This window comes from Suricata suricatta, chromosome 16 (assembly GCF_006229205.1).
Source record: "Suricata suricatta isolate VVHF042 chromosome 16, meerkat_22Aug2017_6uvM2_HiC, whole genome shotgun sequence".
NCBI lineage: Eukaryota > Metazoa > Chordata > Mammalia > Carnivora > Herpestidae > Suricata > Suricata suricatta.
In genome coordinates, this window is record NC_043715.1 from 48456812 (window position 1) to 48483446 (window position 26635).

At 55.9% G+C, this 26635-nt stretch overlaps 2 protein-coding genes and 1 long non-coding RNA gene across 13 annotated transcripts in view; 2 read left to right on the forward strand and 1 right to left on the reverse strand.

The window, feature by feature from the left end:
• GEMIN7 (gem nuclear organelle associated protein 7) overlaps window positions 1-9267 on the forward strand; it is a 12629-nt gene extending 3362 nt beyond the window's left edge. For 2 of the 11 annotated variants that reach the window (XM_029924138.1, XM_029924140.1), the window contains exons 2-4: window positions 3377-3505; window positions 5697-5785; window positions 7877-9267. In XM_029924138.1, coding sequence (XP_029779998.1) covers window positions 7885-8280 — 396 coding nt within the window. In that variant the 5' untranslated portion in view covers window positions 3377-3505; window positions 5697-5785; window positions 7877-7884 and the 3' untranslated portion in view covers window positions 8281-9267. Of the gene's footprint in view, window positions 1-6; window positions 148-2611; window positions 2762-3376; window positions 3506-5696; window positions 5786-6628; window positions 6758-7664; window positions 7779-7873 lie in introns of those variants that run through there. The other 9 variants (XM_029924143.1, XM_029924147.1, XM_029924139.1 and 6 more) reach the window with 8 other exon arrangements.
• Window positions 9268-10331: 1064 nt separating this feature from the next.
• Window positions 10332-26635, forward strand: part of PPP1R37 (protein phosphatase 1 regulatory subunit 37) — a 33908-nt gene continuing 17604 nt past the window's right edge. Inside the window, exon 1 of the mRNA XM_029924132.1 lies at window positions 10332-10719. Coding sequence (XP_029779992.1) covers window positions 10518-10719 — 202 coding nt within the window. The 5' untranslated portion in view covers window positions 10332-10517. The remainder of the gene's footprint in view (window positions 10720-26635) is intronic.
• LOC115279654 lies at window positions 10714-11835 on the reverse strand. The gene is made up of 3 exons (XR_003903555.1): window positions 11709-11835; window positions 11229-11332; window positions 10714-10809 (listed from the first exon to the last, which is right to left on the reverse strand). It is a non-coding gene; the product is annotated as an uncharacterized LOC115279654 (long non-coding RNA).

Here is a 26635-nt window from a genome sequence, read left to right on the forward strand (position 1 = left end):
GCCCGCGTGCGCGCGGCCGGGAGCGGCGGGAACGGGCAGGTCGGCGCCTGCAACGCGGGCGGTGGGGGACTTTGTGGTCCCCGAACGCCCGCATCGGGACTCCGGTCTGGAACGCGGCAGCGCGGACGTGCCGGCGCCGGGATTGGGGTGAGGAGCCGGGGCAGCTCAGAATGCTCTCTCTCCCTCGGGGGGAAAATAACAACGACGACGAAGATAACAGTAACTACGGCAGCAGTTCTGACTCCCGCCTCGGTGGGACGGAATCGCACGCCTGATCGGAGCCGGGAGGACACCTAGCCCGGGCTGAGTGGGGAATGGACGCCTGGGGGCCGGGAGGACCTACTTAGTATAAGAAAAGGCTAGCTGTGGGTGGCCAGGGCGGAATTGAAAGGAAACTGACCAGCCCTGGGGGCAGAGGGGAGGGGAAGGATTCCGTGCTCGAAGTTCCAACCCTGTCGGGAGGCCCCATTTTAACTAATTTGCATCCCTCAGGGCCACCTCTGGGGTGTGTTGTGGACCTGTCCAACCCCTCGGTAAATTAGCGAAGATCTGGGGTCTTCACTTGGACTAGTTCCTGATAGTGACTCGGCTACTTCCCTACCCTGGCTACTGAAGGGTTAACTAAATGTTTGTCCATTGAACTGATCCATTCCCATTTTCTTGGAAGTCAGCACTGAGGCCCCAAGAAGGGAGGTCTGTGAATCTCCTGCCCTTGTCCGTGACCTAAGTGATGGGGTCTGGAGTCATAACTATGCAAGTAGTGGGGAGAGGGGGGTTGGACATTTTCCTGGCTTAGAGGATCAAGGACTGGGACCTGGTCACCTGGGAGAAGGGATAATGCCTGCTTGGGCACACCCTACCTGACCTTTCTTAAACCAGTTTCTTATCAGGTCACACCTTGGTTCCAAAACCTCCAATGGCTCTCCGGTGCTGACCCTGAAACAGATCTGTCCTGCAGAGAGCAGGGACGATGGCCCGGCGTCTGTTGTCCAACCCACAGCAACCTGGGTTCGCTCCCTTTTCCTGCCACTCCCCAGCTTGCGCCCAGTAAAGGCTTTGGGATTTTCCAGTGCCCGGTTTCCTCTTCAGGAAAATGGGGATTGTGTGGTGTGACCAAATCTCTGATTATTTTCCCTTAATGGAGAAAATAGATCTGCGCACTAATCCACCCTTACTTTTGTTTTATCTGGGGATTTCATATAATTTGTGGCCATTTGCTTAATTCCATCAGTACCGTAGGACGTCCCAGCCCGACAGACCTGGGTGTATCTCTTAAATCACTCAAGTGTTCACCTAGGTTGGGTGAAAGCCCTGGGGGCGGATGACCCTTGGCTAAGCTTGGAGTGCAGGGGCAGTGGTCAGATAAATCGGAAAATGTGTGTAGCCCTTAATCCTATCTACAGTGGTGGTGGTCAAATAAAGGAAATGTACTCCTGAAACTAACATAAGAGTGTGTGTTAACTAACAGATCAAAAACGCAGGGCGCCTGGGTGGCTCAGCTGGTTGAGCTCACGGTTCATGGGTTCGAGCCCACATCGGGCTTTGCACTGACATTGCGTCGTCCTTTGAATTCTGTCTCCCTCTCTCTGCCCCTTCCCCATTTGTTTATTCTCAAAAGTAAACATTAAACAATAAATAATTAAAATAAAAATGTAAAAAAAAAAGAAGAAAATGTATACATCCCATAAATCCCGTTTGCTGTTTTCTCTGTCCGGCGGAAACCTGGAGTCTGTCCGGCTTCTGCTTTTTCCCCTCAGTCCATCAGCAGATAGTGAGGGCTCTAGACCTTCAACACAAGCCCTCGGCTGATCACTTTCCCCCACCCCCACAGCCCCCACCCTGTCATCCTCTGCCCCTCCTGGCCCACGAGGTGGCTTCCTCGCTGGGCTCCCTGCTCCTCCCTTTGTCCCTCACGTACACCGTCCCTGCACAGCGGGCGGAGAGATCATGTGAAAATCAAAGTCAGGTCCTGCCCTCCCCTGCCCAGAACCATCCCAAGGCTATTGTCTCAGAGTAGCAAGCCATACCCTCTCACCTCAGTCTTCAAGACCTCTCCCTGCACGATCCACCCCTTTTCCCACCTCCTCCATGCTGGCCTCCTTTGCTTTCCTCAAAGTCACCCTTCCACGGGCTTTGTGTTTGCCTTTCCCACTGATGGGAATGCTGCCCCCCACCCTCCGCCCCTAGATCTCTACATGACTCAGTTCCTTATTTCATTTCGGTCTGCGCAAATACAACACCCTTCCTGGCTAGCTATCTCTCCGCCCCCCCCACCAAGTGGGCCCCTCTGGGCACCTGAGGCCCCCAGCCTCCTTCACTCCAGCCCTGCCCACTCTTGGATGGGCTTTGTCTAGAGACAAATCTGTGTCACCCGCTGACTGGTGAGGGCAGGACCTGACGTTTTCCTCCCCGCCCTGTCCCTGGCACCACCCCACGTGGGCCGGGCCCCCGGCAGGCACTTGGATAATGTGGATGGGTAAATCTTTTCATTCCCTTCAACAAATATTTACAGAGCTCCCCCTGCTTGCCAGGCCCTGGGTGGGGCTGGGGGTGGCGTTGGGACATCGTTGGACATGTCCTTTCTCTCAACAAGTCCCATGTTCTGTGGCAGACAGACGGCCCACAGCTGAACCAGTAAGTGCATGTTGTCAGGGGGTGTAGCGCCCATGGAGAAGAGATAATTCAGGCCGAAGGGGCTACCGTTTTCCTCCCTACAAAGGTGGTGCTTGGGCAAGCGACCTGAGTCAAGTGAGCGAGGGAGGTGAGTCATGTCTCCGGAAATGCAGAAGCCCCCCCATCTGGAAGAAGGTTCCAGGCTGTAGGAACAGCACGGGCCCTGGGGCAGGAATGTGCTGGTAGCGTTCAAGGACTCAGAGCCGTGAGCGAAGGGCGGAGGGGTGGGATGTGAGGTCAGAGACGTGATAGGGTCTTGCAGCCAGTGAGGACCGGGGCATGTGGCTCTTGGGCTGGTGGGAGCCACGGGAGGGCTCTGAGCAAGCTCAGGAGGGGCGCGGGCAGACTTCGTGGTACCAGGATCCCTCTGCCAGCTGTGTCTGTGTAGGGAACAGACTGCAGGCTGCTGTGGCCCCGGGTGGAAGGTGATGGTGGCCGGACCAAGCAGGAGGCGCTGCGGGGGTGGGGGGAGAGGAGGGGAAAAGTTGCTGGATTCTGGATGCCTTTTCAGGAGGTGGAGCTGACGGTCTTTACCGATGAAGATGAATTGAATGTGGGTGGCAGAGAGAGCGAGGAGAGGTCCAGGGCGCTGTGGGATGTCCTTTAAGTGTGATCCCCACTTGGCGCCTGAAAGGGTCTTCTCCCAGCAACCCTAGAAGTCTAAGTCTTTTTTCTTTCTTTCTTTCTTTGCTTCATTTTACAGATGAGGAAACGGAACAGGGAGGCTGCTCGCCGCGCCACGGTGACCCGTCCAGGTCCCTCGTAGTGGATCTGGGAGGGCTAAGAACCACCGGTCCCCCCGAATCCACACCACCTTCCTCTCCGCACTGGGGTAAGCTTATGGCCTGCCAGCCAAGGGGGGTTTTTACATGTTTTCCCCCTAAGTTTACTTTATTACTTATTTTGAGAGAGAAAGAGAGAGAGAGGACAAGCAGGGAAGGAACAGAGAGAGAGGGAGAGAGAATCTAGAGCAGGCTTTCTACCCCAGGAGCACAGAGCCCGATGCGGTGCTCGAACTCGAGAACCGTGAGATCACGACCTGAGCTGACATCAAGAGTCAGGACGCTTAACCGACTGAGCCACCCAAGTACCCAGCCTTACATTTTGAAGAGCTTGGAAGACTTTGAGAAATGGTTGTGGTGCGTGAAATGATATAAGAGGTTGGCATTTCAGTGTCCCAATAAGTACAGTTTTAAGAATGGGCATATTTCGTATCTGGCGGTGGCTGCTTTCTTGTGGCGTTGAGTCGTTGTGACAGACCCTGTGGCCCCCAGAGCCTGAGATACTGACTGTTGAGCCCTTTACAGAGAACACTTGCCAACTTGTGGTAATAAGGATTCAATCTGAGTCTCTGGTGGGGGTGTCTGATCCATAGGCCTTGGCAGCCAGTCCCTGGGGAAGGTCTGGACTGGGGCAGAAAGCGTGGGGAGTGGGGCAGGATGGAGAGGACGTTCAGATTCCTGCGGGGGGGAAATCTAACATTTTCATTTTCATTTAACTTAATTTTATTTTAAGTCGGCTCCATACACAGCCCCTAGACCCGTGTTCTATGGAGCCCCCGGGAATCTAACATCTTTTCAAGGATGTGGAAACATTACAATATGCCCCTTCTTTTTTGAAATTAGAATTTAAAAACTATTGTGGTGCCTGGGTGGCTCAGTCGGTTAAGCATCCCAACTCTTGATCTCAGCTCAGGTCATGATCGCAGGGTCGTGAGTTCGAGTCTCATGTTGGGCCACATGCTCTACGGACTGAACCAGCCAGGCAGCCCCTAAAGCCTTTTAAAATTTTAATTTATTTTTTTAATGTTTGTTTATTTATTTTTAGAGAGTGAGAGAGTGCACACACCAGCACAGGGAGGGGGAGAGTCCCAAACAGACTGTCAGTGCAGAGCCCGATTTGGGACTCGATCTCAAGAACCATGAGATTGTGACCTGTTGCTCAACCCACTGAGCCACCCATGCACCCTCTTAAAGCCCTTTTTAAAAAAAGTTGTCCGTATGCACTGAGCACTTGGCTGGCTCAGTCTGTGCGGCATGCAACTCTTGATCTCAGAGTTGTAAGTTTAGCCTCAGGCTGAGGGTAGAGATTACTTTAAAAAAATGGGGCTCAGTTGGTTATGCGCCCAGCTTTGGCTCAGGTCATGATCTCGCAGTTTGTGGGTTTGAGCCTCACGTCAGGCCCTGTGCTGACAGCTCAGAGCCTGGAGCCTGCTTCAGGTTCTGTGTCTCCCTCTCTCTCTGCCCCTCCCCTGCTCGTACCGTCTCTCTTTGTCTCTCAAAAATAAATAAAAGACATAAAAAAATTAAAAATCTTTTAGGGGCGCCTGGGTGGCTCGGTCAGTTGGGCATCCAACTTTGGCTCGGGTCATAATCTCAAGGGGTGTGGGTTCGAGCCCCGCATCGGACTGTTTGCTGTCACTCAGCACGGAGCCCACTTGGGATGCTCTGTCCCCTCTGTCTCTGCGCCTCCCCTCTAGGGATCGCACATGTGCGTGTGCTCTCTCTCTCTCAAAACTAATCACTTAAAAAATATTTTAAAAAATCTTTTATAAGAAAAAGGCTTTCTTGAGGTGTAATTCTCATGCCATACAATCGACCAACGGGAGATGGTTTTGGGAGTCACAGCTTGGGGTCGGGCTGGGACATGCTATAGGCATCTAGTGGGTAGAGGTCAGGGCTGCTGCTAAAATCCTTCAGCTGTGCCCCGGAGAATCTCACCACACCGCCCCAAAGAATGACCCAGCCCCAAATATCCCTGCTGGGGTCGAGAACCCCTCGTCTGACCCATTTCTCTGCGGCGTCTGTGCTCGCAAAGAGCTCACAGTTGAACCGTGGAGACAGGAGCCGAAGAAGAAAAAGGATCATCTCAATCTCCCCCATACCGTGAGTGGCCCAGGGACGGGGACACCGCGAGCCTAAAATTTGTCACTTCTGTTAATCCCCTGAGAGACGACTGAGCCACAGAGAGAGCTGGGGCTCCCTGAGGCTTAGATCCTTCTCTCTCTGTCCTCTTGCCCACAGGGCCGGTGTTTCCCTGCAGGCAACCAGTCCAGGTGTGTGCTGAACACCAGACGCTTTCGAGGCCATCTAGTCCCCGTGACAACCGTCAGGTGGGTCCTCTCTTCATCCCTGTTTTACGGATGGGGACTCCGAGGCCCAGACTGGCTCAGCAACGTAACCCCAGTAACACAGCAATACTAATAACAGAGGCTGCGAACTTTCATAGAGAAATTACCGTGAACCAGGCTCTGTCTGGCCTGGAAACTGTCGCTTGAGGTCACCCAGGGTGACCAGCAGGCCTGGGAGCTCCACCTCCCCTCCATTCCCTCATTCAAGCAGAAGCAATGGTTATGAAGCCCTCTCTGCGGTGAGGACATTGGCTTTGACCCTGGGTGAGGCTGAAGCGGGGGGAAGGCTCTCAGCTGAGGAGGCACGTGACCCGACTCAGGTGTTAGATGGTCGGTGTTAGGTGCTAACAGGGCCCTTCTGGCTGTGTGTGGGGACAGACGTGCAGGTGGGGGGGACAGTGAAGGTAGAAGTCAGGGGCCCAGGGTGCCATTAACTTCAGTAGTCCGGGAGGGAAGTGATGGTGGGCAGGGGTGTTAGGCCGGGAATACATACACGACAGTTGAGCCTTGAACGATTGGGGTTTGAACTGCATCAGGCCACTTACACATGGGTTTTTTCAATAAATACGGTCCAGTGCCATGTACATGTATTTCCCCTCCTTATGATTTTCTTCTTCTTTTTTTATGTTCATTTATTTATTTTGAGAGAGAAAGAGAGCACGAGGAGGGGAGGTGCAGAGAGAGAGGGAAAGAGAGAGAACCCTAAGCAGGGTCCACACTGCTGGTGGGTGCAGAGCCCGAGGCGGGGCTTGAACTCTCGAACTGTGAGATCACGACCTGAGCCAAGATCAAGAGTCAGATGTTTAACCAGCTGAGCCACCCAGGGGCTCCTCTTCCGTACTGTTTTCCTAATACTGTTATTTTTTTCTCTAGCCATCCCGAATACGTGTCAATCAACGGTTTATGTTACGAGTCAGGCCCCCAGTCAACAGCTTAACCGACTGAGCCAGCCAGGTGCCCCGATATTTTTGTTGGTTTCTTGGGTTTTTAAAATTTAAGTAGCCTCCGTGCCCAACATGGAGCTTGAACTCACAACCCTGAGATCAGGAGTCGCATACTTTCCCGACTGAGCCAGCCAGGCGCCCCATAACCTGGTTATTTTTAAGGAACTCAGGCTCACGTTTTTGTAGAAGTCCCTCAATTAGAGCTTCCTCGTGATTGAATTTAAGTAATCCATTTTTGGTAGGAATACCCCGGAAGTGGCGCCTTGTCCTCAATGCATCACGTGGGAAGGCACGTGGGGTCTGTTTGCTCCTTCACCGCACGTGACGGCTTTGGTGCCCAAGTTAAGGTAGTGTCCATCAGGCTTCTCCAGCATAAAGTTACTGTCGGGGCGCCTGGGGGCCTCAGTAGGTCAAGCATCTGCCTTTGGCTCAGGCTCAGGTCACGATCTCACAGTTGGTGGGTTTGAGCCCCGCATCAGGCTCTGTGCTGACAGCTCAGAGCTCGGAGCCTGGAGCCTGCTTCGGATTCTGTGTCTTCCTTTCTCTCTCTGCCCCTCCCCTGCTCACACTGTTTCTCTCTCTCAAAAAAAAACATTAAACAAAATTAAAAATATAAAGTTACTATTTACTCTTTACAACAAATAAGCATTTTGTGAGGAAGTACTTTTACGACCATGTAAATACGCTAAACCTCATCCAACACTTGTCTACAATCTTCACTTATTCTTTTATTTATTTATAATTAGTATGAACCTATGGGTTTCTATTTTATTTGGTGGGTTTTAATCAGTAACTATCATTTTTAAAAATTTTAAATGTTTATTTTATTTTTGAGGAGGGGGAGGGGCAGGGAGAATCCGATGCAGGCTCCAGGCCCTGAGCGGTCAGTACAGAGCCTAAGGCGGGGCTCGAACCCACGAGCTGTGAGATAATGACCTGAGCTGAGCTGATGTCGGAGGCTTAACTGACTGAGCCACCGCGCACCCCGGGTGCCTTCTAAAAGGAGAAGCAGGAGCTGGGTTTTGGACCAGGTGAGCTGAGGTGGGGTAGACACGCCTCCGCTCCCTGGCCTCCCTCTTGTCCCCTCCTCCCTGTGTAATGACTTCCTGCTCTTCTCTCCACCCAGCAGTCAGGACCATGCAGACTCCGCCCACCATTCCCGTGCCTGTGCTGCGGCTCCCCCGGGGCCCCGATGGCTTGAGCCGAGGCTTTGCCCCAGACGCACGCAGGGCGCCCCCGAAGCCACAGGTTCCCGAAACCCCAGAGTCTCCTGTCCTTCAAGAATCTCAGGAGTCCCGGGAACAGCAGGCCCGAGCCGCCCTTCGGGAGCGCTACCTCCGCAGCCTGCTGGCCATGGTGGGTCGCCAGGTGAGCTTCACGCTGCACGAGGGTGTGCACGTGACCGCCAGCTTCGCAGCCACCGACCTGGACGTGGCCAACTTCTACGTGCTGCAGCTGCAGACGCCGATAGGCGTGCAGGCCGAGGCGCTGCTGCGGTGTGGTGACATAATCGCCTACACCTTCAGGCCGTAAAGACACCACTGTGGTCGCCGTTCTGCTCAGGGCCTTGCCTCAGTATCCCCGCCCTCCCCGTGTTCACGAGCCCAGAACCCTGCGCCCCATGGAATTTGGAACTCCCTTGGAACTTTGAGCCGCGCTCCAAGCAACTCTGGCTTCTTGGGACCTCCAGGGTCGGTAAAATTCTGCAACCACAGACGTTCTAGAGCCTGGTGGAAAGGAATGCTCGACCTCACAGGAATCTAAACTCTAAAATAGGGCCTCCGCCAGTTCCTGGAGACCGGGGGTTGGGGGTGGTTAATATAGGAAGGCACACTGCCGAGTGGGAAATTGTTTATTGAAGTTGCCAAGTTCGGCCACCCTGGAGAAAGTCCCCTCCTACTAAAGAACTAGTTATTCCAGGAAAACTCACCTCCAGTTTTGTTTTGTTTCAAATGTATCACATCGGGATGGAACCAGGTTTAGAAAATAGAAGGGTGACTATTCTAGGGCTGATCCTGGTGGTCCTCAAAGAGGAGGACACTTTAGGGGGCTGGGAGGAACTCGGGGATGAAGGTGGGGATTGGCTCCGTCCTTGCTCTCCGGTGGAGTGGCTCGGAACGGCGGGTTTGGGAGAATCGGAGGCGATTTCTTTCTCGGGTGGGCGGGGGTGTTCGCCGCGAGGGGCGTGCCTCGCCGTGGGTTACTAGGTCTCCCGGCCCTTGGACGGTAGGGGTCTCGCTCTAGGGAAGGCGGGTTCGCTTCCCCGCCCATTCCGGAAGCGGTCGGACTCGGTGCGGCGGCACTATTGAGGTCAGGCTGAGGACGTGGGGCTGGGGTGAAGCTTACCCCCTTTTCTCCATTTCGCTCCAGCCGTCCATTATTCGCTTCACTTACACCCGCCACTAGTCGTTTTTCAGGTTTCGCTTTACAAAAGTAACTCCTGCCCCTTTTGTAGTCCCATCAACTTTTGAATGTAAGTGAAGATCCCGTTAAGTACAGATGAGATTTGCTTTGTTCGTCTTCGCGAAAGTGCGGCGGCTGGTGATTTGAATGGGGCGGGCGGAGGGCCTCGGCTCCCAGAAGTCAGTCCATTCATGACACCGCCTCCAGCGAGTCGTGGGCCTAGCTCTCTGGTTGTCTAGGCAACGACGTCGCTCTCTCCTCCCCGGGTCCCCCCTCCCTTTTTTAGTTTTAGCCCCGCCTTTCTCCCCAAAACGCTGGAAATGCTGGGAAAGCCTGGCGAAAGTGCGGAGATGAATATTAAGCGACTGAAATGAGCCGTGGTGTGTGTTGGGGCGGGGGCGCTAGAGCTCGTGCGGGTTCTCTCGGGGTTTGGTAATCTACCTGCTCCGTCGCCCGGTATTATGGTTGGCAGATTCGTCTCCTGGTTTTGGCATTCCTTCCCTCTTCCAGGATTAAAAAATAAAAAAATCGAGTCTATGATCCTCCTCATGGGCTCATACTTATTTTAGTCTTTTAATTTAAATTGTATTTTACGCAACGCTATCCAAATATAGAGATGAAACTGCAAATGAAAGGCTAGAGAGTAAGCAGCAAAGAGGCATAAGCTTCATCTCCAGGCAGAGGATCCGTCTGTCCGCATCCATCACCTCTACTCATATATTCAATACAGCTTCCATCGCCTTTCTTTTCAAGTTCTCTGTCCCTTGGCCTCTCTCCTTATCAGCTGGCCTAGCCCCGCCACGCAAATGTTATTTTTATCAACTCCCTTTATCAACTCCCGTCCCCTCTCCGTTGCCTGAGCTCGTGACGAATGTGTGCAGAGCCTGAACGTTAATATCTAGTTGGAGGAGGGGGGGGGGCGGTCCAGGTTCGCGCTTGCGCGCTGCTCCGGGAGACGGCGTCCACCTCGCCCCGTCCCTCACACTCTGCAGTTCCGGCTCTGCAGATTCACTGCTCACGTTTCTTTTTCCCGTGGCTCTTGCTGCCTTTTGTTACCCGCTTCAACACCCCGCGAAACAGCGTTACCTGCAAATGACTTAAATTGATTTTCTGCTCTCATTAGTACGCGCCGGGCTCACCGGCTGTTAACGAAAGTGCGGCTGCGAACGAGCAGGCGCGCGCGGGGCTCGGGGGAGGCGCGCTCGAGCTCTCCCGGCGGCGACGACTACGACGACCAGGAGAGAGGACGGAGGCGGCGCCTGAAGCAGCGGCGGAGCCCATGCCCCGGGACGGCGGGCGGGCCCGGAGAGACAAGTCCGGGGCCCGGGACATGTCCCCGGGGCCCCCGTGAAGAGGCGGCGGCGGCGATGGAGACCCCGCCGCAGGAGGGGCCGCCCGGGCCGGGCACGGACGCCGACGCCGAGGAGGCCCCCGCCGAGGCCCGGTCTCCCAGTCCCGCATCGTCCCCCGCCGACGGGCGCCTCAAGGCTGCTGCCAAGCGCGTCACGTTCCCCTCCGACGAGGATATCGTGTCCGGAGCGGTGGAGCCCAAAGACCCCTGGAGACACGGTAGCTACCGCCGGGGCGCGGGGGCGGGCTCCTGGCTGACCCGGAGTCAGTGCAGCGCCCGGCATAGAGGCCGTGCTCGAGAAGTTGTACCTAGTGATGATTTAAGGAGACTCTCGTCACTTTAGGGCTGCAGGGTGTTGGAGACGGGGTGGCTGTTAGGTTGGGAAGGTGAAAAGTAGCTGGGTTATGCCCTCCACGCGCCCCCCCCCCGTGCCCCTCCTCCCCGCGCCCCTCCCGGACGCTGAAGGTGGTCGTTTTAGGAATTAAAATGATTAGTGATCAAAGAAAGTTTGGAGGCCAGGGAGAGTGGGCGGGTGGTAGCTTTTGAGTTCATAGTCCCACTCCCCCACCTCGCTCCCTGAAAAGATAAAGAGAGCAGTCTGGGAAGGAAGACTGGGTGAACATTGGCGTTCGAAGGGCAGGTGGACGTTTGATGGGCCCATAGGGCTGGAAAGAGGTTAAGTTGTTAGTCTGCAAACCTCGGGGCGACCGGTCGTCCTGTCGCTCACTTTTTTGGCTGTAAGGGGGAAGAAGAAGAAATCAGCGTGGACCGTGGCTGTGGAGAAGTTGGCAAACCCTGGGGTTGGGTGAAGAGTCAAGGTAAACAGCCTCCCTGAAAAGGAGCAGAGTTGGTGGTCACTTTGGGGGTGAACGAGACAGTCGGAGGAGGTGTTCGGGCTTGGCATTAAGAAGAAGAAAAGTCACCGCATGTCTCCTTTTCTTCCCTGCAAAAGGGAAATAAATCATTGTCGGGCCTTAAGGAGCAGAGGAATTTGGGGGCCTGGCTCTAGAAGGGTCTCTTTTTAATTTCTTTTTCCCTCCCTGAGAAAGAGTTAGGGAATCAGAGTTACTGGTCAGTAGAAAGTGGGAGCCTGAAGAAGTTTGCTGTCTCCAGATGTTGGGAGAGGGAGCGGATTCTAGGTCCCCTGGAGGTCAGATTAGTGTTGGAACGGAAAGGGCAGCCTGAGGAGTGAGTGTGCGTGTTTTACCTGAAGTTGGAAAGTCGCTCGGTAGATGCCTGGCAGTGTTGAGACTTCTGTGCTGGAGCTGTCTCTCCGTCTTGCCAGGGTGGAGCCCAGCAGGAGAGGGCTCAGCCTGGTCCCGGCTCGGTAGAAGTTGGTCCCTTGGCTGCTGGAAAGAGGAGGCAGTGTTGGTAGTCTATGCAGCGGAGGAATTGAGGCCTTTATGTGAGAGTGGCAAATGTGGTAACTGGAAGTTTAGCACATAGGAAGCCTGCCAGTTTGGCTAGTTATTGTGTTGTTTTTGTTGTTGTTGTTGTTGTTGTTGTTTCATTTATTTTTGAGAGACAGAGAGAGACAGTGTGAGCAGGGGAGGGTCAGAGAGAGAGGGAGACACAGAATCGAAGCATGCTCCAGGCTCTGAGCTGTCAGCACAGAGCCCGACGCGGGCCTCCAACCCACGAACTGGGAGATTATGGCCTGAGCCGACTGAGCCATCCAGGTGCCCCATTGGCTAGTTATTGTTAAAGGGACCGTTTAAGATTGTTGGCATTGAGAGCCAGCCTCAGGGATTGGTGTTGTCATTTTTTGGGTTGGAGAGCTTGGGCTGGGACTGGCGGGGCGGGGCGGGGGGGTGTCAGATGGGCCCCAGCTATAGCATGTACCCACTCTGGGGAGGTGATAGCAGGAGGGGAGAAAGAGCTGGGTGGTGAAGAGCAGACATTCCAGTTCCCGTCCTGACTGCCATTTGCCCACTTCATGACCTCGGGCCAGTTATGTAACTCCTCGGAGCCTCAGTTTTCCCAACTGTGAAGTGGGTGATGATCCCCTACCACAGAGGCATTTAAGGGAGGACTCTAATTACGTATGAAAAGGAATTGGTGAGGATGAGCTTTCATGAAGTTGCGGTTGTTGTTGGTTATTGTAGGGGTGATGTTGAGCGATCTTGGTCATTTTAGGGGCCAGTTGGGAGGAGTTAGCTCGTGGGATTGGGGCCTGGACGTGTCTGTTTCATCATCTTCCAGGAAGGGGGCAGAGATGGTGGGCGGTGTGTGGGCCCCGGGGTAAGGAGAAGGGGGGATGGGCAGTTTGTGGGTTGCAGGGTCATGGTGGGGGCAGTGGGAGAGTTGGCATGGGGTAGGGGTGGAGGGGGGTGAGTTTCTGGTGTGCAGGCTCCCAGAAGAGGAAGAGCTGTGTGGAACCAGCTGTTGGATTTTGAGTGAGCTCTTTTTCCTCTCTGAGCCTCCTGTTCTTTGCTCTGCAAATGGAGGTGCTAATTTATACCTCAGGGTAGTTGTGAGGATTAAATGAAATAGTCCTTGTAAATTCTTGCCACATTCGTGGCAGCTGCTGTCCCCCAGGCAGTGAGGGGGTTTGAGGGCAGGGAAGAGTGTCAAGGAAGAGGGGTCACTTGGAGCCTGGCTGGGAGGAGTGTGAGGGGACGGGTGCCGGCCAGCGTTCCCTGGGGTTAGGCGGCGATGGCGACAGCTTACAGGCTGGGGGAGTCCCTCATTTCTGACAGTTTAAAGAGGGACACAGAGACTGGTCAGGACTCCTCATTCCAGAGGAGTCAGAGGGTTCTGGGGAGAGAGGCATTGACATGGAGACGTTGAGAAATCAGCTTCCAGGCTGGGGACAGGGGGTGAGGGCTTGGCGTGCAGTGGTGGGGTTGGCTGATCTTGGTCCCCAAGCAGGGGGGGAGGCGGGGGGGGGGTCATAGGTGCAGTTGGTGAGGTTAGACGGTGGGATTTGCAGGATGGGCAGTTGGAAGGGCCTGTCTGTGCTGAGAAACAGGTGGCTAGCCTCTGTGCCCGGGGGGGACAGCGGGCCGCTGCCTGGTGGGGACCAGGGCACGTGGGGTCTCGGCAGGCTGTAGAAGCGGAAACAGCACAGAAGGTGGGGCTGAGGGGCTTACCTAGTTGGGAGGCCAAAGGGTCTTGGCTGGGGGGCTGCAGGGAGGACTTGGTCAGTCCCGGAGGAGGGCGGGACATTTGTTGGACTTGCTCTGTAAGCCGTGGGAAAGCCGTGTCATTTGAGCTGCGGACCTGGTGGGAAGGGTGACCTGGTGGGAAGGGTGACCCAGAAGTCATTCCGGGGCCTGCTGTGGCAACGTGACCCCGAGGTCGTGGGTCAGGGGGAGTTGGCAGGTCAGATTGTCAAGATGGAGAAGTTGCCTGGGCACCCCAGAACTAGGGAATCGGGGGCCCCAGCACAGGGAGACCATTCAGGGGGTGGAGGAGGGCCAGGCCCTGACTAGAGTGGTTGGCCCAGCCAGGAGGGAGCCTCAGGGGGTGTCTTTCTTAGGGCGAGCGCCCCATCGGGCCCTGCTAGAGGTCACGTGTTGGGGATCCCTGGATGTGAGATGGTCTGGACTGGGGGAGTTGTCTCAGGCCTCTGGAGGCTCGACCCAGAGGGTCCTTGCCTGGCTCCGTGTCATGTAGTGTCCCCACCCACCTGCCCCCAGTGCTGGGGTCCTGCTTATTTTCCTCCGTGCCCTAATGGCCATCTGAGGTGGGCTCTCTCGCCAGCTGACATGGGAAAGCAGACGCCATCCGTCCTCTTCCACGTCCTCGGCCCTTCTGAGGACACGCAGGGGCCGTGGTTGAATGAGCCCCGGTGAGCACGCACGCAGCGGTGCTGGGAAGGGGCCCCTGTGGAGCCGGAGTGCGCTTGCAGGCCAGCCCTGGCGGCACGCTGTGGCCTCCAGCGAGCCCTTGTTCTTGCTGAGCTGGCTTGTCCCCTCATCTGGGAGTAGTGCTCCCTGCCCCGCTGACCCCCCAGGACGTGTGAGCGCCTAGGACGAAGCTGGTGGGGGCGCACTTACTCCACAAGCCAGTGCACATGGACGGTCAGGAAGGGAAGGGGTTTGTGGGGAGGAGGGGGTGGACATGGAGGGGGAGAGGCCGCCTCAGAGCTGCCAGACTGGCCACCTGTGGGCTCCGCTCTCCCTGGGAGTAGACATGGGCCCCCACCCCATCCCACCCCACGGTGGAGGGCCCCACTGTCTCAGCTCTTCTGAGGGACTTGTGCTGGGAACCCTTGCAGACCACACTGCAGGCATGACCCAAGGCTCGGCTTGTCTGCCCTGTCCCATGAACACCGTGTGGGCTTCTTGAGACGTCTGTCGGAGAGCATGTGACACTGGCCCCGGTCTGGGAGGCTTATCTCCCTTCCTGTCCTGTCTTGTCCTGCCAGTAGCCCATCCCCCCCTACCTCTGGCCCACGAGAGTCAGTCCTGCGGTGGGTTTTGCCTACCAGGAGCTCCTGTGGCATGTCTGCAGGGTGAGGGGGCCCCAAGGACAAGGCCACCTCTGGCCACCTGAGCTCGGGGCTGGAGGTGGCAGTGAGGGCAGTGGCCATGGTGTTCTTAAATGCGGATCAAAGCGGGTGGAAACGCTTTGCTGTTTGTTCTCATTGAAACCTGTGCTGTAGATTTGGTCCTTGAAACTGGTCTGACAGGTAGAAACGCACTTGTCGGTGGCTAGAAGCGGCCCTCCGTTAAAAGACTCAGCTCAAAAGACAGCTCAAGGGGCACCTGGCTGGCTCATTTGGTGGGGCATCCAACTCTTAATCTCAAGGTCATGAGTTCAAGTCCCACTTTGGGTGCAGGGATTACTTAAAAAAAATAATAAACTTAAAAAGACTCAGCTCGACTTAGCCTAAGTGGTGGTGTCCCTGGAGCGTAGGGAATGGGGGCGTGGGGGGCAGCTTTTTGGTGCTTTTGCCCAGATTTCTGTCCGGCCCCAACTTCACCTCCTGCTGCCGGTGTTGGCACATCCTCTGCCGTGTGACGTTGGGCGATTTGTCATGTGACTTTGGACAATTGTTCTTTCTCGATTTTTCTGTCTGTAAAATGCAGCTGACAATAGTACCTCCTCATAGGGTGATCGTGGGGATTAAATAAGATAACAGAGTCCATAGTGAATGTTCATCCAAGGTCTCCCTCATTTTTCCTGTCGTTGCCAGTCCTGCGCCCCCACGCACAGCCTCACCGTCAGTGCGCTTCCTGTGTCTGATGTATTTGTGCCCGGCCTCTCCCCCCACTCCCCAGTCAAAACCTGCTGTCCTGTCTCTGACTGGGCATGGGAAAGACCTCAGGCCCCAGGCCTGATCACATCTGTTACAAGCTGGGTGACCATGGGCAAGTTGCCCAACCTCTCTGAACTGAAACTAAATCAACATGCCTTTCTCAGCAGCCTGAAAAGGGGCAAGGGTACCCAGATTCTAGACTCAAAGCATTAGCCTCTCCAGATACTGGCCAAGGACTCTGGACAACTCACAGTGCCCCCCTGGGGGGCCTCAGTCCAGTGTGAGCAGGGACCCCAGCACCCAGCCCTCTGCCCCCGCCAGCCCTGTCCCGGGAGTGCCGCTGTGCCGGGGCCAGCCCTTTGCATCCTCAGACTCAGGCGGGCTGCCCTCATTCTTTCCACCTCCAACTCTTTATTTGCGGTCGCATCGGATTTCCCTCTTCAAGGGCATGGCCTGTGTGCGAGCCACCTCTGTGACCTCAGCCTGGCGCACAGGAATGTCAGAGGAGTGAGCACAGCCTCCCATTTCAGAGCTGGCAGTGGCGGTGTTTGGGAGAAAGCTTTTTGGGGTAGTTAATCAGGTCCATCCGTGCCAGGGGCTCTGCCCCAGAGATCTGCAAGCTGGCTTTGGCACCCATCACGAGCCCCCAGTGGGAGCGCGCCAGCCTAGGGGGCAGGAGGCGGGGAGTCGGCAGGGAGTCGGTGAGTGAGTCAGTGGCGGTACACGTGGGCGTGCCCCAGGAGCGAGGCACGAGTGGCTCTCCCCAGCCTGATGCGCCGAAAGTTAAGAAATGTGCAGCCAGATGCCGCGAGCTGGGCTGGCTGTAAGTAAGGCAGCCTCTGGAAAAGGGGGCCAGGAACCTGTGTTTCTAGAAAGCTCCCCAGGTGGTTGTGACAGCCGGATTTGGCCGTCTTGCTCAGGGCTCAGCCAGCCCAGCACTCAATCCCGAGACTGCCTTCCAGCCCTTGGTTCGGGGCTGGCTGGGGTTGACCTTGTAGGCTTGTTGGTGCAAACGGAACCATCTGGCCTGCAGCAACAGCAGAAATTAGAGCTGGGAAGGGCAGCTTGCTGCCCCGGAGCATAGAGAAGCCCGGGTTGAAATCCCCGTGCTCTGGATGACCTTGCCTTCCGTGGGCCCACCACTGGACTCAACGTATTGTCTCGGTTAAATCTCACAAGCACCCCAGGGAGTAGGTGCTGTTCTCCCAATTTGTAGATAATGAAATAGAGGCACCGGGAAGCCATGTGCCTTATCTGAGCTCACAGGGCCCGTGAACCATTGAGCCGGGATTCAAAGCCGCAGGCCGGCATTCACACCCCTGCACGCTGGCCGCCTGGGCTTCGGCAGGTCGCTGCTCTCGGTTCTACTCCCTTCTAGCCCGACACCCTTGATGAAGTGGCGAGGACAGTTCCGGCTGTGCCCAGTTGTGGCCGGATGGGAACCCGACTGAGCCAAGGGCCCAGGCTGGTTGACATCTCGGTGTGCGGGTTTGCCGTGGTTCTTGGACAGCTCCGGGGTTCTGGGAAGGTCGTGCCCCTCCCCCGTCCTCAGCATCGGGTCCTGACCCTGGTGCCTGGGAGGTGTGCCGTCCGTCCTGGCCGAGTGCGTGTGTGACCCGGTCCCCTGGGGCCAGCCGGTCTCAGGCTGGGAGTGAGACAGGCCACGCCCTGCCTCCATGGAGGCCGCAGCCCAGTAAGGGAGAGGCACAGGAAACAGTTCTGATCGAACCAGGGTGGCCAGGGCTCTGATTAGGAAGAGCCCACGGGTGCACTTGGGCAAACTGGCGGGCAAAGGGGGCTTCCTGGAGGCAGGGCTGGAAAAGGCCCTGGAAATCCCAGGAGCCAGCCAGGTGAGCAGCAGTTGGAAGTACGCGGTGCAAAGGATTGGAGATGAGTGACAGAGGCGCATCTGAGGAAAGGAAAAAGCCGGTCCGTCTTCCTGGAGGTGGAGGCAGGAGAGTCAGAGGCCAGGTGGAGGCAGGGAAGAGACCACCCAGCTGGGGCTTCACAGTGTTAGCCTCCAGGCAGAGGGGTTTAAGAAGAGGCCTGCCTGGTATTTTTAACAGAATTTTCTGGGTGACCATGAGGTAGGTGAGACAGGCTCAGAGACTGGGAAGGTGACCATGAGTCAGGAGCCTGGAGACAGCTTCCTGTGGCCCCGCATTGGATAATCGCTGACATTTGACTTCGTTGATTTACTCATCAGCTTTATCTGAACTGCCTCCCCCGCTCCAAGGTTTTACCATTGCCAGTGTTACCTGTGACTCTTCTAAGGTGACAGCCCCTCCCCCACTCTCTCCTTGGCTCTCAGCCCCCTCCCCCTCTCCCCAGTTGGTTCATCCTCCTGCCCTTAGTGGGGGAGGTGGGTAGTGTGTAGGCCTTGCGGTCAGATTCCTGTGCCTCAGGAAGGGCTTCGCCGTGTGGCCTCAGTGAGTGACTTCACCTGCGCGGTCCGTTTAGACCCCACATTTCCCGGACCCGGAAAGCTCTAAAAACTGTCCCAGACCCTGCTGGCGTCTTAGCATAATATAGCCATCCTGGTCCTCTTATAAAAGCCACGGGCGCCTGGGTGGCTCAGCTGGTTAAGCATCTGACTTTGGCTCAGGTCATGATCTCATGACCAGGTCATGATCTCACGGTTCAAGGGTTCAAGAGTTCAAGTGCTGCGTTGTGCTCTGCACTGACGGTGGGGAGCCTGCCTGGGATTCTCTGTCTCCCTCTCTCTGCTCCTCCTCCACTTGCTCTCTTTCTAAGTAAATAAACTTAAAAAAATCAAACCCAGGAACTCCCTGAATCCAGAACATACGTGGCCTAAGGGTTTCCAGTAGGGGACCATGGAGTCCTCCATGGCCTCATCCCCCCAAAATGTGAAATGGTAGCAACAGGAGAGGCACCCTAGGTCTCGGGCTCCGGAGCCCCCTGGCGTCAGTCCAGCTCCGCCCCTAGGCGAAGCACCCGAGTTCTCTGCCTCAGTGTCCCCATGTGTAAGGGGAATAAGGATTGGACTCTTCCGTGCTTGGAAAGCGCCTGGAAGGATGACCGGCTGTTACAGGCGCTCAGTAAGGATCTGGGGAAGTTGGATGAGGTTGAGCCCCGGCTGGGAGCCCGCCCCGGTTCCCTCCTCTCTGGGAGCAATATGACAGCGCCGCCTACCCCTGCTGATGGCACAGGCCCAGGTGTGGGTTCAGCCATGTGAACGTGGGCACGTCCTGAAACCTCCCTATGCCGCGCTGTCCCTGTTCGTGAAGCCCTTTTGGCAGATGAGTCTGTGTCAAAGCTTTCAGGCTCACTGGGAACCGAGCCAGCCCTGGGCCTTCAGCAGCAGGCAGATCTGCTGAGAGCGCCTGGGGTCCTGGACGTCACTGCTCCCATTTGGGCGCCAGCCCCGCCCATCCTGACCCTGGGTGCCACTCAGGTCGGGGCGGCCTGTGGCACCTGTGGCGGCTGGGCTAGATTTGGGGCAGCCCTCCATGGCTGAGCCCGGGGTGGGTGTCCGGGCCTGGAGTGACCCAGGAGGGGGCAACTGGAATTAGTGTGGGAGAGGCAGAGGGGGTCCACAGTGCCAGGAGGGGGGACGGGAGGTGGGTGCCCAACGGAATTGCAGATGCCGTTGGTGCTCTGGTTGCATCTGCCACTGTTTGGGACACAGCTTCCACAAAAGGCAGGACCCTTTTCGGTCTGGCTCCCCTCGCTGTCCCCAGAACCCATTGCGGCGCCTGGCTCTCCTCGGGCCCTCACATCGGTGGGTGGGTGGCAGGTGGCGGTACACAGCAGGCACTCTAAAGTTACTCTACGCTGCAGCTGGTGCGGAGCCGTTGCCTCAGGTGTGGGGGGTGGGGGTTAGAAGCGTCCTCTGACAACCACTCATGTGACAGCTCATGTGACTTGCCTGCCACCCTCTTCCTCTCCAACAGAAGCCTGGATTGAGAGCCATGCGGTCTGACGCTCCCTGGAGGGTCGTGTTGGATCCCAGCTGGTCCTCCCTGGGCGAGTGGGCGGGTCCCACCGGGCAGCCCCCGGGGGTCAGACTCGTGTGCCGCCTTCACGCCCGCCCCTGCATCTCTCCGGGCTTCGTCCCCTGCCAGCTGTCGTCAGTGACGTCGCGGCAGAGCTGCCAGTGCTCTGGGCAGCCCCTCCTTGCTGTAGAGCAAAGCGCCTTCGAAGCCCAGCTCACTGCTCTTTCTCGAAGTGACGGGGCTTCTGCGAGGGGCTGGGGGGGCTGGGGACAAACACTGGGGAAGTGGCCCTGTGGAGGGGTCGTGCCTGCGAATGACGGCCAGCTCGCACAGAGCCCTTGCAGGTCTCAGCCCTTCGTGTGCGTCTACTCACTAAGCCTCTGCAGCAGCCTCAGAGTGGGGGGGACTTGGGGGGCTGGGGGAGCAGGCTCAAACTGGAAAGGGTCGTTCCCACCCTCCGCTGGGTTTCCGAGAAGCCTCTGAGGACCCCTTCATAACCACAGATGGAGTCCACGCCTTGAGTCTGGCGGGGGCCCTCCCTCCTGACCCAGAGATGCCACCTACCTCTGCTCAGGGTGGCCCGAGCCAGTCCCCTGCCTTTCCTGACCGGCTCCTGCTCATCCTTCCCTAGCTGGCCTGGACATCACCTCCTTGGTCCCCAGGCAGTGCTGTACTCACCCTGGTCCCCGTGATGCCTCCCCCTGCTGTTGTCGCTTGTTCGGGCCCAGCTCCCCACTCTGGACCCAGACGCTCCACGAGGGACCACGTCTCAGTCCGTCTGGCTCCCCAGAGGAGGCAAGCTGCCGAACACAGCCAGGCGCCCAAGACACTCAGGGCAGGGCGGCTGTGCGGATGAGGGCCCCAGTGTGGGCGCCTGGGAAAGTCGGGGGCCGTGAAGAGAGCAGGGGAGGGAAGAAGACATGGAGGGACCAGTTGTTCACACTCCACACTCCACGCATTCGTCCCTCGCGGGCACACGCTTGCCTCCTGACTGCCAGCCAGGTGGAGGGGTCCTGGCCGCCGCGCCCGCTCCCTCACGCTCCCTCTGCACGCTCAGAAGAGCAGACGGTGTTCCTCTCTCGCCTCAAATCCTGCTCTGTGACCTGCAACATCCGGTCCAAAGTCCCTGTGCCAGCCGCCCACACTGACCGTGACTGTGATCGCCCTGCCCCTCGTTCTCCCTGGGTTCAAGTGTCGTGGCTTTCTTCGAGTTTCTAGAACATGCAAGGAGCATGTCCCGGAAGGCTGGCCTTGCTGTCACTGGTCCGGTTTGTCCTTCAAGTACCAGCAGACCCTTCCTCCTGGCCCTCCAAACCCCGTCGGGTGGTCAGCAATCCACATCTTTGTAGGCCTGCTGGTATTTTCTCCTGCCCCTTGGACTGTAAGGATCACGAGGCCTGGTGGGTTTGGTTTGGTGCCACACTGTCCCTCGGTGCCCACGCCATGTGGCAGTGTGCTAGCTCTGAGCCAGAACTTGTATGCCATGTGAAAAAAAAAGCAGTATGCGATGTGGGTCCTTGCGTGCCAGACAGGCCCTGCCCTCATGTAGCCCAGGTCCAGAAAAGGAAGTGTGAAGAGGGGAGGGCCCCAAGTCTGCCTCTAGTCAGACCCCAGAGCCATCCAGCCTGGTAGAGTGCAGGAGAAGCCATACTTGCTGTTGACTTGCTGTGCCTTACAGGTCGAGGCACTGCTCTCTCTGTGCATCAAGATGCTGTCCGAGGTCCTTTCCCACTGCGTGTGTTTCCCCATCCCTCTGCATTGATCAGCCCACCCAACCTACTAGGTAGGTTCTAGGACCTCCTCCCCATCATGGCATGGAACGGAGAGAGCCCGGGTTCTGCGAACCGATCTGCCTTTCCGCCTTTGTGGCGGGTGACCTGATTGCCTGTCCCCCCAACAGAGTGTTACAGGAGGAGGTGGAGGATGTCAGTGGTGGGCGGCCACCCAACTCAGGCCTCCATCCTCCTTCTCCTTCCTCCGACTCACGTCTTACTCTGTAGCTCCCTTCTTTCCCTGGGCGGAGTCCTTACTTCCTGACCCAGCTCTCCCACTTTGATCAGAATACTGGGAAATGTTCTTTTCCCCTGGGAAGCCTCCTTCCTTGCTGGGCCCCCAGGACCTGCGGCGCTAAGGCTTTCCGGGCTCCCTGTCTCAGCCCTGCCTGCTCCAGGTCGTCCCTATTTGCTGACAGGTCTGTCTTCCCCAGTGGACTGGGAGCCCTGGCAGGGCCAGGACGGTCTCCATTACTACGATGTCTCAGGCACAGAGCAGATGCCCAGGGAGTGTCCTAACATCAGGATGGACTTTGGGGTGGGCAGAATCCAGAGATGATGCCCTCCATGCAGCCCTACCCAGAGTTACCATGTCTGATAGCAGCCCGACCCTGTCTGGTCCTGGGGGAAGACGTCCTTGGCCAGGGGGCCCCGCGGGTGCAGCAGGCATCCGAAGGCAGGGATGACCTACGGAGTCACCACCGGCCGCTGGGTCCAGTGCTAGTGCTCACTAACCACCCAGCCCGGGGGATCCAGGGCTGGTGCGGGCGCCTTCCCCGTGTCCAGACCTTGTTTTACCGTTGAGGCGGCAGGCCGGAGAGCAGTAGCCTGGAACTCAGGACAGGCTCCTGCTGCTCCCCTCGGCCACCGCTGTAGCTTCAAGGGGCAGAGTGAGCCATCCTGGGGGGCTGGTCAGGAAGACCTGCCTTGGCACCTGGGTTCCTCCAGCCCACTACATGAAGTTATTTACAGAAAGGGTTTGTGCTCTGGAAAAATAGAGACAACACGTCCAGCCCAGCATGGAGCACAAAGGGCTTGTTGGTGGCTGGGTCTTCGTCTTCTCCTCCCTTACGGAGCTGGTGAGGGGAGTGGGGAGAGGGGTGTGCTGTCACCAGAGGCTGATGGTTGTCACCAGGGAAAGGATCGCTACCTTGATCTCCTGACTTGAAAAAAAATTAAGAAAAAATTTCTTAATTTTTATTTTTGAGAGAGAGAGAGACAGGCAGAGCATGAGTGGGGGAGGAGCAGAGAGAGAGGGAGACACAGAATCTAAAGCAGGCTCCAGGCTCCGGGCTGTCAGCACAGAGCCTGATGCGGGGCTCGAACTCGTGAACCGTGAGATCACGATCTGAGCCGAAGTCGGATCTTTAACCAGCTGAGCCACTCAGGTGCCCTGAGAAACATTTTTTTTGATGTTTCCTTATTTATTTTTGCGAGAGAGTATATGGGTGAGTGGAGGAGGGGCAGAGAGAGAGGGAGAGAGCATCCCAAGGAGGCTCTGTGGTATCACAGTGCAGAGCCCAACGAGGGGCTCTATCCCACGAGCCATTGGAAGCTCAACTGACTGAGCCACCCAGGCCTGCCCCTTGATCTCCTGACTTTAAAATTAAGATACATTCATTGTTAAAAAAACAAAAACAAAACAAAACTTGGGAAGTCTAATGAAAATAAAAAATCACTTGTTAATTTCACCATTGGACTATTTTTAACAGCTCTATTGAGATGTAGTTCACACATATTTCACTCATTTAAAATGTATAGTTCATTGGCTTTCAGTTTTTCACAGAGTGGTACATCCATCAGCACTGTCGATTTTAGAACATTTCATCGCCCCCATAGAAACCCTGCACCCCTTTGGCCATCGCCCCTCCCCCAACTCAGGCACCTACTGATCTGCTTTCTGTTTGTTTAGATTCTGGACATTTCATATAAGTGAATTCGGGCACCGTGCAGCCTTTTGTGTCTGACTTTTTTTTCACTTAGCATAATGTTTTCAGAGTTCACCCACTTTGCGGCATGTGCCAGAACTCCATTCCTCATTATTGCTGAAGAATGTTCCATTGTGTGGCTCTACCACGTTGTCTTATCTTTTCATCTGTCGGTGTACATTTGGGTTGTTTCCACTTTCGGGCTATGACGAATAACAGCGCTCTCGTGGATGTTAAGGTACAAGGTTTTGTGTGCATGTCTGTTTTCATTTCTCCGGGGATGACGTTGCTAGATCATGTGGTGGCTGTTTGACCATGTGAGCGCCTGCCGCAGTTGACACTCCCCTGCACAGGGTACGAAGGTTCTGATTCCTCCACCTCCTGGGTAATGACGGTCTTTTTTTTTTTTTTTTTAAGTAAACTCTACTTCCGACATGGGGCTCAAACTATGACCCTGAGATCAAGAGTCACATGCTCCACTGACCCGAGCCAGACGGGCGCCCCAGTGTCTGTCCTTTTGATTGGAGCCACCCTAGAGGGTGTGAAGTGGTGTCTCATTGTAGTTTTGATTTGCATTTCCCTCCTGGCTCATGATGTTGGACATCTTTTCACGTGCTTATCAGGCACTTGTGTATCTTCTTGGGAGGTATGTCTGTTCAGATCCTTTGCCCGTTTTAAAATTGGATTGTCTGCCTTTTTACGACGGAGTTGTAAGTTCTGTGGCTATTCTAGATGCGAGACCCTTACTGGAAAAATGATTGCTCCACCTGGAATGTTTTCAACATTAAATCCAGAGCATTTCCTTTTCACCTCTTTTCTGTGACTGGCTGTGCTGCCGCAGGTAGATAAAAATAAAACCAGGAGGATGCTCTGTATACAGTTGAATATCCTGTGTTTCCACTTCATTTTCCCCTATTTTTGAAAAGCATGATTAAAATACATCATCGGGCCATTGTAATCACTTCTAGCCAGTTCCACGCTGCTGAGCATTTGGGTCCTTTCCCATTTTCAGTAGCATAAACAGTGCAACGATGTTCATCGCCGTCCTTACAGGGAGCTTTCGCAGAAGGCATTCTTAGAAGGTGCTTTTACCGGCTCAGAGGGTAGGAACCTCTGAGACCCTAGATAAGATACCACCCATGCCCGCCTAGGACTGTAAACCTTGAGAGACGGGACTTGGTTTTATCTCTTCGATTTTCCTTTTTGGACGAGCGAATGGGCGATGTCTGCGTCTGGGCGTCTTGGTGCCCAGCTGGTGCCCGGCCGCAGTGAGCGCTCTTCTGGTGGCTCGCCTGTTTGTGGTTAACCGCGTTACGTTTCTCCTTCCTGCTCTTTCCCGTTTTTGTTTTGGGAACTTTTGTAAGGACTCCTTCCCTATTGAAAATATTGGTTCTTTGGAGCTTTATTGTACTGGTATATTTTTCCTTATGTTTCATTTGCCTTGCTGGAAAGAGTGGGGAGTGGGGGCACGACCCCTCTTTCCTTCTCTCTCTCTCTAAAGATTTTATTTATTTTTTAATGTTAATTTTTTATGACAGAGAGAGAGAGCATGGGCAGAAGAAGAGGGGGACAGAGGGTCCGAAGTGGGCTCTGGGCTGACAGCAGAGAACCCATTGTGCGGCTCGAACTCACAGACTGTGAGCATGACCTGAGCCAAAGTCAGACATGTAACTGAGCCACCAAGGCGCCCCTATAGATTTTATTTTTAAGTAACCTCTGTAGCCAACATGGGGCTCAGACTTAAACCCTAAGATCAAGAGTTGCATGTTCCACCTACTGAACCAGCCAGCATCCCTCTTTGCTTCGTAAATTATTTTTGGGACGCCTGGGTGAATTAGTCGGTGAAGCATCTGACTTTCGATTTCAGCTCAGGCCATGATCTCACGGTCCTGAGATCAAGCCCTGCATGGGAATGGAGCCTGCTTGAGATTCTCTCTCGCTCTCCCCTCTTCCCCCTCTCCCATTTGCACATGTGAGCTCTGTCTCTCTCTGCTCTCTCAAAAAAAAAATTCGTTTTCTCCCTTGCTGTGTTGTGTCACTGGGTCTGCATTGCAGGGCACCCATCCCAGTGGGAACAGCTCAGGGGAGGAGCTTGGGCAGCCAGGTCCAAGAGCAGATGAGGCGGCATCAGCCGGGCCCGGCAGCAGGGCGGGGTGAACGGAGGGCACTGTAGTGGCAGCCAGGCCTGGGCCGAGCAACAGTAGGTGGTAGAGAGGGTCCCCTGTAAACACAACTGCAGCCAGTGTTTGACAAGCGCCAGAGCGGAAGGCCGAGGGACCCGGTGAAGATGGTGGGGCCCCCCATTTTGTGACTTGGCACCACCAGTCACTTCCTGAGGTGGCACTCCTTTGCAGAGGCGGCAGGAGGCGGAGCGGCCCTGCCGTGGTTCCCGGACACCTCCACCTTGTCGCACCTGGCGGAGGCTCCTGGGGTGGCCGGTGGCCGGGCCTCTGTGCTGTCAGCCCTCCTCGCTGCAGGGTCCTCTTTATCAGAGGCCATCAGCCCGGAGCAGCTCCCGGTCCCCACAGGCTAACGTTTCCTGACCCCTCGGACTGTGCTTCCCGCTCATGTCTCCTGCTGCTCCCCACCCCATGTGCCCAGCTTTCGCCTTCGCCCCAGCCCCAACGCCAGGCCTCTGCTGGGGAGTGTGGCCCGCCTGTCGTGTGCTTACTGCTCGTTTACACCCGCTCACTGTCTTGTGCTCCGGTGTAAGTGGCTTGGGGAGGGGAATTGACGGGCATGTTCGCCGTGGCAGCCCTGGCATCTAGAATGGGGCCGGGGGAATAGGCACTAGAGGAATATTTGAAGGGATGAATGAATTTCTGACTCTCACTCAGCTCTTAGGTTTCAGCTTACATGTTCTCTCTTACACGTCTTCCCTAGCTACTCCCTCTCTAAGTTTGCATGCCCCTGTTTTTCCCATAGGAGTGGTTTTTTCCCCTAATAACTAGCTGGTTTTTTTTTTAAAGTCTGCTCATTTATTTATTTGAGAGAGAGAGAGTGAGAGAGAGCGCTCGAGCACCCAGGCGGTGGAGGGGCAGAGGGAGAAGGAGAGAGAGAGAATCCCCATGTGGGGCTCGAACTCCCAAACCATGAGATCATGACCTGAGCCGAAACCAAGAGTCGGACGCTTAGCCGACTGAGCCAGCCAGGCGCCCCGTGACGTGCTGTTTTTAACCCTGTGTGTGTGTGTGTGTGTGTGTGTGTGTGTCCTCCTGGCGATTATTCCCTGAGGGCAGGGATCAGAGTGTTTTTCCCTCCATTGTCTGCCT